The 10,109-nt window shown below is 41.5% G+C and overlaps 2 protein-coding genes across 2 annotated transcripts in view; both read left to right on the forward strand.

Annotated features, from left to right (window-relative positions):
• Positions 1–10,109, forward strand: part of Nipa1 (NIPA magnesium transporter 1) — a 44,924-nt gene that overhangs the window by 28,039 nt on the left and 6,776 nt on the right. Inside the window, exon 4 of the mRNA XM_052762522.1 lies at positions 5,753–5,913. Coding sequence (XP_052618482.1) covers positions 5,753–5,913 — 161 coding nt within the window. The remainder of the gene's footprint in view (positions 1–5,752; positions 5,914–10,109) is intronic.
• The window catches only part of Nipa2 (NIPA magnesium transporter 2), a 58,495-nt gene that overhangs the window by 6,322 nt on the left and 42,064 nt on the right, over positions 1–10,109 (forward strand). The window lies entirely within an intron of this gene.

Raw genomic sequence — 10,109 nt, forward strand, 5'->3', positions numbered from 1 at the left:
TTGATCAAATCTACCCCACTTTCCCTCCTATACCTCTCCTGGACCCTCAGTGTTTTCCTCCTAACTACATATAATCTTTAGAAAGAAATTAAAACACCCACCCAGTCCACTGAGTGCTGCTTACATGTGCTTGGGTGTAGGGCCATCTCCTGGAGCATGGGTAGCAGAATCCCTGAAGAAAACTGACTCTTATTTCTGGGTGAGACTTCATCAGCCCCTCTTCCATCCATGCTGAAATTGTGGCTGACTTGACTTTGTGCAGGTCTTGTGTAGGCATTCAGAACCACTAGAGTTCATGTGTGCTATTAACAGCACTGTTTTGTTGGGTAAAACCTGTTTCTGTGTAGACACCCAACCCCTCTGGCTCTTAAAATCTTTCTGCCCCTTTCCCTTCTGCATTGATTTCTGAGGGAGGGGATATGGTACATATGTCCCATTTAGAGCTGAATATTCCACAGATGATCAATTAATCAGTGTGGAACTCTGTTAATCACCATCCAGTGTACAAAGAAGCTTCTCCTCCAAGGATTGGGAGATGCACTTGTCTTGTTAGGATTTCTATTGCTGTGAAGAGATACCATGACCATGTAACTCTTATAAAGGAAACCATTTAATTGAGGTGGCAGCTTACAGTTCAGAGGTTTAGTTCATTATCATCATGATGGAGAACATGGCAGCCTGCAGGCAGACATAGTGCTGGAGAAGGAACTGCTACATCTTGATCCTGCAGACAACAGGAAGTGTTCTGTCTCACTGGGTGTGGCTTGAGCATATATGAGACCTCAAAGCCCACCTCCACAGTGACATATTTTCTCTAACAAGGCCACACATCTAACAGTGCCACTCCCTTTGGTGTATAGTTTCAGCCACACACAGTTTTTGTTTGTTTTGTTTGTTTGTTTTGGTTTTGCCTCAGGTAACTAACTATTCTAGGCTTGAGTTTTATCTTGTGGTACAGACAGTGGTTGGTTACTCCCACATTATCTTTACCACTATTACCCTAGTGGGCATGTCCTGCCAGGTCAGTCATTACTATAGTTCACAGGGTTCACATCTGGGTAAGACCATTTATTGTTTTTCTTTCCCTATAGAATGCATAGCACCTTCCAGGTCTGATGGCTGTTGGGAGAGGTGGAATCACTTTTCTTCAGAAAAGTGTGGCCCTGAGAGACTGTCCATGTGAAGGTCCCATACACATGCTCATACAGGCAGTGTTAAATGTACTCAGTTGGTATTAAATTAAAGGGAGAGAGAAAAGAGAGAGGGAGAGATGGGGTGTGTGGGGAGGGAGAATGAGAATATGACATTGGGAGAGAAAAGTTGGGGGGATGGGGAGGAATTAGAGAGGAGAGAATATAGTGAGTATATTGGATCCAAACATATTATATTACATGTGTGGATATTAAAATATTTAATAAAAGTAAAATTTTCATATCCAGTAGCACCAAAGTAAATGAAATAGGAATAAATTTCACAAAAGAAGGGCAGTCATACTCTGAAAACTATGGAAGTTTTTTACAGTCATCAAGCAGGTGCCAGTACCAAAAGATGTTTCTGAGTAAATTTAAAGATGTAGTAGTAAATGGCCCATATTTACAGACTAGAAAATATAATATTACCATGGCTGTACTTTAAGATTAATCTGTAGGTTCAGCACAATTCTATCAAAGTCTATCTGAATTCTTCATAGAAATTGATACACTGTCCCTAAAATTTATATGCAGATGGAAAAAAAACTATTAAGTAGATGAACAACCTTGAAAATATAAAGAAAGCTGGAGGAATTTCAAAGCTTCTTTCAAAATCCAATAATCAAGGTGGATGTTGTGATATATGCCTGTAAGCCCAGCTCTTGAGAGGCTGACACATGGGATTTCGAGATTGAGACGAGACTGGACTTCACAGTGAGCCCTTGTCTCAAAAAGAAAAAACACTAAAGTAATCAAAACTTAATACCGGGTTAAGGACAGGCATGTAAATCAATGAAATAGGATTGGGATTTCAAAGATACACTCATAGTCGGTTAACTTCTTGCCAGAAGTACTGAACTAACAGTATAAGAAAGAATGGGCTTTTCAAAAGATGGCGCTCAAGGGCCGGGGCTGGAGCGCCTATGTGTCTTCTTCCACCTCCGTTCCTCAGTGTTGTTCTAAGCACATGTAAGGCCCTAAATTTGACCCCCAGCTTCCCCAGAGTGAAGAAACAAAACAGACGGTGCCAACAAACAGGACACCAGCATGCAAATATTTAAGGTTGTTGTCTCTACCTCACCACACAAGAAGCAACCCAAAATACGTCAGAGAGCTAAAACTGGCAAACTCCTGGGAGACAGCAGTTTAAATCACTATGTTTTGTAAAATCAGGCAATAGGTTATTTAAGTGTGATTCCAAAGTCGCATGAAGAAAAAATAGACCAGATACCAAAATTAAAACCTCTGTGCTTCAGAGACATGAAGGTAGGAGGGAGACACGTTTGGAATTTCCAAGATGAGTGGCAGGATGGAGGTGGGGTAGACATAATCAAGATACCGTTGTATCTTGTATGAAATTGATAAAGAATACGTTTAAAACAAGCAGCCCATGAGATAGCTGAGCAGGTAAAGACAAACCTGATCATTACTGCCATCAGGTTTGCAGCCACACCCGATGGATGACCTAAGTCCAATCCTGGGGTCCACATGGTGCGGGGAGAAAACAGACTCCTATAAGTTTCCTCTGACCTCCAAATGCACACTATAGAATGCCCAGATTCATGTACACACATACACACACACACACACACACACACACACACACACACACACACACACACACTGTTTAAAAACCATGTTTCACAGGTTACCATCAAGAAACTAAATTCATAATAGGAGAAAAGTGTTTCTAATTATGTAGATGATAAGAAATTTGTACTTTGGTATATGAAACTCATAACTCATCAATATCCAGATTTTACAAGTGGCTGTTGCATTCTGGTCTTTTGCAGTGGGATAGGAGGTGATCTGGCCTTGTGGTCCAGGCTCATTGTCCTGCTGCTTTTGTTCATGGCAGCCACTTTCAGCCATGGCATGGTCTGGCAATTGTCCCAGGCAAACCTAGGTCTGGTTTTATTTTGTGACCCTCTCCCTTCTCTCGTTCCTGATTCTTAGGGCAGCAACATTGGCCCCTATCTTAATTACTTTTCTATTGCTGTGACAAAACTCCTTGATCAAGGCAATTTATAAAACAGTGTTTAATTTGGCCCTCGATTTCAGAGGGTTAGAATCCATGAAGGAACAGCTGAGAGTTCATATCTTGATCCATAAGCAGGAGGCTGAGAGACACACTGGGAATGCTCAAGCCTTCTGAAACCTCAAAGCCCTCCCCTAGTATCACACCTCCAACAAGGTCACACCTTCCAATCCCTTCCCAAACAGTTCCACCAACTGGGGACCAAGTGGTCAAAAACATGAGCCTGTGGGGGCCATTCAAACCACGCCAGGTCTGATTTAAGATATAGTCATGTTTTTCTTACTACACTGTGTCAGTAATGCTGTTCATTTTCCAAACTGGACTGCTAGGTCTCCAGGACAAAACTGTAGGTACAGTACAGTATATTCTGTATACTATACACAGAGTGGTATAAGGTAGGAGGTATGACTTCAGCCTTAGGGGTTTTTATGTCCAGTGTTGGCATTCAGAAAATGATGGTCCTGAGTGCGGTACTTTGACATGGTGAGCCTTCAAACTATGGTCTCTTACCCGTGCCTTCCTGCCCCTGGTCTATCCAATCATCTTTCATTCTCTTTATTTCCCAAAGTACAAGTTAAGGATTTCTCAAAAGTTCACTTATATGATTGAAGACATTTCTTACAAAATAAATGTAGTCTTAACCCCCTCCCTAAGTATTTCTTCGAATAACTAGGGAAGAATGGCCACGGAAGGAGAGTCTAATGAGTCCAAGGTCGTTACCTTGCCCAGACACCCTGTTCATCTGCTTTTCTAAGGGCAGCTGAAAAGGTGAACTGATGATCTGCGAAAGACATTTTTTTTGTCTTTCACTTACCTGTGACTTGTTACCTCCGTCCTCCCAGAGCTCAGAGGAGCCTTGTTTCAACCACTTAGTCAGTTATCACCTGCAGCCATATTCTCCTGTGAAGACAGTATTTAAGTTCTAACCACCTGGCCTTCATTTTTCTTTAAATTTTTTTTCTGGATTTTGTTCTTAAATACTTTAAATTATTTGTTTAGTTGGGATCCAGAGTAATGATCCTTTCACACATACCTGTCACTGGACTTTGTTCTTTGTCTGCCCCCTACTCCCCTCTCTAGGCCACCCTCCCCTTGCTGGTTCTCCTGCTCCCCCAGGATAGCCCTCCCTTCTGCGTTGTATCGTATTTATCCCCTGACTTTCTCCTAGTTCCCCTCTCATTCACGCTAGGCCTCTTCCTTCCTTTCGATGACCTAGTTTCCCAGTAACACCCAGGCTGGAATGTGCTCTAATGCCTAGCCGTGGACAGACATGTATGATCTGAACTACCCAAGTGTAGGAGTTCATGCCTCAGTACTTGGCAGCCTAAGGCAGGAGGAGTGCTGTGAGTTCCAGGCCAACCTGGGATGCACAGTGAGATTCTATCTCATTGTCTCCTTTCCCCTAAAAAATACAAATGATGATACACACTAAGTAATTTTAGGTACATTTTTTTCCTGTTAATTGTCCATCGTCATTTCATTTCAGAGAGAGTAAGGGACATTTCTCCTGCCTCTTCATTAACTTTGTAGTCTTAGCTTCAGTGGTGATCCTGTCTGGGGTCTTATATGTCAAAGAACATAATCCAGTATATCCATGAACCTGTTGCACCCTGTTCTTGGATGTTCATGTCTTCTGAATTTCTTCAGCATAGATAGCTACAATATAGGAATTACCAGTTTTTCCAATTCAGGTTGTATACTGACATAAAGGGAAATAAGAGACGAAACACATTGATGTTTTATGAATTTATACATTATTTTTATCTAAAAAAAGCAGTAATATATATATTGTTTTTTGAGACAGGGTTTCTCTGTGCAGTTTTGGTTCCTGTCCTGAATCTTGTTCTGTAGACCAGACTGGCCTCGAACTCACAGAGATCTGCCTAGCTCTGTACCACCACCAGCCAGCCAGTGCCATATTTTTAAAGTTTTGAGTACTAGTAAAAAATAACCATCCATATTCCTTCTTTCATACTTTAGTTACTGTTATCATTTTTGTATTTTTCTTTATAGTGTGTATAAATATATAGTATGTTTCATATATAGTATGTATGTGTGTTGTTTGCTTTTATGACTAAGGAGGGAATATTTTTATTTTTCGGTCAATCATAAAACTTCTCTTCTACTCATGTATTTCATATCTATGAGATAATTAAGATATTCTACAATATATGAGTTAAGATATTATAAACTGTATATTAGCTATGCCTGAAAATGATATGAAAACCCAACTGTGTTGAAATATAACGTCAATAAATTTCTAATGGGAAAATTTATTTTTCTATTTGTAAAAACTAAATGATGGGCTGGGTGTACATGTTGCTCAGTGTTAAAGCATGTGTAGGGCCCTGGATTTGATTCTTAGTGCCAAAATAAAAATAAAAACATTAAAAAATAAACCTCAATGAAAATAAAATACACCTAGAAATAAAGTATGAGTTTTCTAGATGAAGTATCTTTAATTAGCAGAAACAAGTCATATAGTTTGATTTAAACTGTAATGATTTCTCTTATTTAATTGAAGGTCTATTTTAGCTTCTTATCTTCTGAAGGAAAAACTCAACATCTTGGGCAAGTTGGGGTGTCTGCTAAGCTGTGCAGGTTCTGTTGTGCTGATTATCCATTCCCCGAAGTCTGAGAGTGTGACAACTCAGGCTGAGTTGGAGGAGAAGCTGACCAACCCAGGTAACTCCTTTCTAGCATGGTGGCCAAGTCTGTGTTCCCAGGAATCCAGACAGCTCATAATACCACTTTCTGGCAGGGTAGGTGTATAAGGTCTACTCTGGTTTGTCACCACAGATCTTGATTGGCTGTCCATTTTGTGTGTGCATCAGCTGGCTGTGAGTAAAAGCCTACCCTGATTTTCAGAGGTACTCTAAATTTGGCAGGACTCCCTGGAGAGTTCGTAATGACATTAGTTAGCTAAGGCTTTATTTCCCTTTGGTACTTATGCCTGTTGTCTTAGTTACTTTTGTATTGCTGCGGGAAAACACCATGACCATTGCAACTTGTAAAACAAAACGTTTAATTGTGCTTATGGTTTCAGAGGGTTAAGAGCCCATGATGGGGGAGCAAAGGCATGTTGGCCAGAACAGCTGAAAGCTCACATCTTGATTCACAAGCAAGAGGCAGAGAAAGCTGACTGGGAATGGCATGAGTCTTTCAAAACTGCCCTCAGTGACACACCTCCTCTAACAAGGCCACACCTCCTAGTCCTTCCCAAACAGTCTCACCAACTGGGGATCAAGTATTGAAACATGCAAGCCTGTGGGGGTCATTCTCATTCAAGCCACCACATCTGCAAACATTGCACATTTTAACTTTTACTTATTATAAAATCCAAAGTATTTTCTGAGTATGAGTGCAAAGAGTATAAAGGCATTAAAAAATAGACCACTCTATGGACTAGGCAAGAGTGCCCTGAAGGGTTCATATGATTTCCAGAGGAGAATATTCATAGGCTGCTCCCCTCCACCTATGCTGGGAGTTGAACCTTGAAGGCCTATGCAGGGTAAATAAGCATTGTACCTCTGAGCCATATTCCCAGTCCACTTACTTTTGATGAATGTGAATGATTCTGTTATGTTCAGATCCCAACTTATACATCTATAATTTATATATGTATAATTATGTGTTATTTTTATTTTTTGTACATGACTGCATGCACATGAGAACAGGTGTCCTTGGAAGCCGGAGGTGTCAGACGCTCCTCGGACTGCAGCTACACTCAGTTGTTTGCTGCTCCATTTGGGTACTGAGACAAACTTGGGTCCTCTGCAAAAGCAATATGAGCTTTTACCCGCTGATCCATCTCTCTAGCCCTATGTATAATTAGATATCATGAAAATATTAAGAAAATGTAAAATATAAAATGGTATGATCTGTCTACTTCCTTAGATAATAGATTTTCTTTTTCCCGTCTTTTTTCTTCTTTGTTTGGTTTCTTTCTCCTCTTTGCCTCCTCCTGTTCCTCTTTTTCTTAGTCAGGGTCACAATACGGAGCCTTGTCTGGCCTGATGCTTGCTTGTTAGTCCAAGGTAGTCCCACACTTGGAGCAGACCTCCTCCCTTAACTGTTCAGATTACAGGCATAGGACACCATGTCCAGCTTTTTATTTTAAAATGTTTTTAAACATATTTATTCATTGAGAATTTCATACATCTATACACAATGTAATTTGATGGGCTGGAGAGATGGCTGAGAGGTTAAGAGCACTTGCTGTTCTTCTAGTAGAGTGAGGTTTGATTCCCAGCACCTACATAGTAGTTCACAGTCATCTGTAACTCCAGTTCCCTCTTCTGAACTCCTCAGGCACCGGGCATGTAAGTAGTACACAGACATACATGCAGGTAAAATACTCATACATATAAAAAAAAATCTAAAACAAAGCAATCTTCCCTCATTCCCTTCCCTCCAGCTCTTCCCATACCTCCACTTCACCCTCTCAACTGTGTGTGTTTTTTTGACCCACTGAATCCACTCAGTGCTGTTTGTATATACATGGCACAGCTTTCACTCTCGCTCCTTTTTTTCCAACGGTACAAACAACACAATTAATTTTTGCCCCAAAGGAAATTTAAACCAGCACTTAATTATCCAAACTCCCTCATATAGGATGCCTAATATTCAAAGATGAAGTCAAAGAAAATGTTCTGTAAAGATATTTAGAGAGCAAATAGTGGACTAGGGTGTGTGTTTCAGTATTGGAAAGACAAGGCCCTGGGTGAGATGGGCAGCACCACAGGAGGACAAGGGGTTACTTGGAGAGTGCTGAGATGTGCACATTCTCAGTGGTGGCAGCATCACTCCAGAAAGCCAAAGCCTATGCTTGGGAGAGAAAACCTATATAGGTTTTTAATGCACAAGAGACAGGTCTAGAGATACGAATAGATAGTGTATCCATGACGCAAGTTTCATGAGGCTGAGAGTTACTGAAGAGAAAAAGTGTAAACTGGTCCCTTTAAAGAGAACAGTGATGAAAAACTTGCTTGACACACAGATTGAAAAGTCACAAGTCCGTAGGCGTCTGAGAAATGAGAAACGAGCAAAGGAAAAAGAGGGTTTCCTGCATGTGAATCCTTTCTTCTAACACACAGTCACTGAGGCTGCTGTCCAAGTATCCACTGTGGCTGGTGTTCTTGTTCCTTCTCTGTCCAATTTGCCATGCCCCTGCCTCTACTGTCCTTCTCCTCGCTGCCTTCGGTGAGACCTAATTTTGTTAACCTCCACTACCCTTACTTCCAGTCCCTGCTACCTCAACCTTCTTGGTTCCGGAGACCCTTCTGAAATGTCATCTGATTTTGTCCCTTCCAGCTTCAGGGCTCTTTGTAGCCACCTTTCCCGAGAGAGCAAGCCCAGACAGATCCACATGTACACTCTGCTGCTGATACTGTGCCTGCTTGCTTGCACTCAGGCTGCTTCTGATATTCTACCCGCCCCCCCCCCCCGACCCCCAACCTGCCCCACAATTAGGTAGTGTTTTGTGCTTACACATACCAGTCTCTGCCCTCCATTGCCACGTTGCCAGTGTGTAGGTGCGGCTCTCAGACAGCTTAGCTATCCTTCCATTGACTCTTTCCTGAGTCTGCCTCCAGTACAGTGCTAAATAGTTCTCTTTTCTCACTCCTGGGAGCCTGAGCTCCCACTGCCTGCTTGCTTGTTGGCATGTCTACACTTGTTGCTGTGCATGCCTACACTGACTGATTTGCATTTCCAGCCGGTTTCTCGATCTGTGAAGTCCAACATGTGAACTACAACCTTGTATGTGGGATTTCAGAGCAATCAATATAACAACAGCTAACTGTTTAAAGGAGCCACAGCAGGAGTCTACCTTCTAATGTTAGTGCTCAAGTACAGCTATAGGAAAAGGCATAATGAAGCTGGCAGACCGTACAAAATGCGATAGAAGTAGATATGAACCGATAGAGCTGTCATGTTCGTGACTTACGCTGAGCATCTATCAGCGATATGACCCTCTGAAATGGAGGCTCATTCTTGAAGTCCCAATCAGAAAACACTCATCTCAGCCTACATGGAAGTTGTATTTGTGAAAATTTTAATGTGTAGGAAACGTGCACTAGGATACTTCATTATATAATTTCTAGCTCTGATAGTTGTAACCAGAGTTTTTACTTACAAGTCCAAGGAGACATTCAGAAGTTGTGAAGAATATAGCATAACATGGTTGTGTGTGCTCTTTGTGACCCACCCACATCCATTGTATTCATCCCCTAAAGCAGTGGTTCTCAACCTTCCTAATGCTGCAACCCTTCAATACAGTTCTTCATGTCATGGTGACCCCCAAACATGAAATTATTTCCGTTGCTACCTCATAACTCCAATTTTGCTACTGTTATGAACTGTAATGTAAATACCTGTGTTTTCAGATGGTCTTAAGCGACCCTTGTAAAAGGGTTCGACCCTTTCGAAGGGGTCAAGAACCACAGGTTGAGAACCACTGCCCTAAAGGTTTTATGGGCTTAGCTACTGCCACAGTTTAAGATTATTTTCACTTTAGTTTATGCCCTGTCACACCCTCAGTATCTGTCTGGTAGGTATTCTGTGATTGACTGAGGTAAGAGCTCATCCTGCAGCTGGGTGCAGTGGTGGCATCTACCTATAGTCTCAGCTACTACGAGTGCTGAGTTGGGAGGATCCTTTGAACTTAGGTGTTCCAGACCAGTCAGAATGACAAAACAAGACCCACTCTGTAAGAAAACATAAAGTCCATCATGTGACTAGCTTTTTTTTTTTTTAACCTCAGGTTTTTAAACCTGGTTTTGTTGTTGTTGTTAATGATACTGATAGAGTAGGACATGTAAACATTAGTAGTTAAGACACTTTGGAGCAGGATTTCACTTTTTTACTGGGAGCCATGTCGG

This window comes from Peromyscus californicus, unplaced genomic scaffold, assembly GCF_007827085.1.
Source record: "Peromyscus californicus insignis strain IS unplaced genomic scaffold, ASM782708v3 Scaffold_4__1_contigs__length_199733344, whole genome shotgun sequence".
NCBI lineage: Eukaryota > Metazoa > Chordata > Mammalia > Rodentia > Cricetidae > Peromyscus > Peromyscus californicus.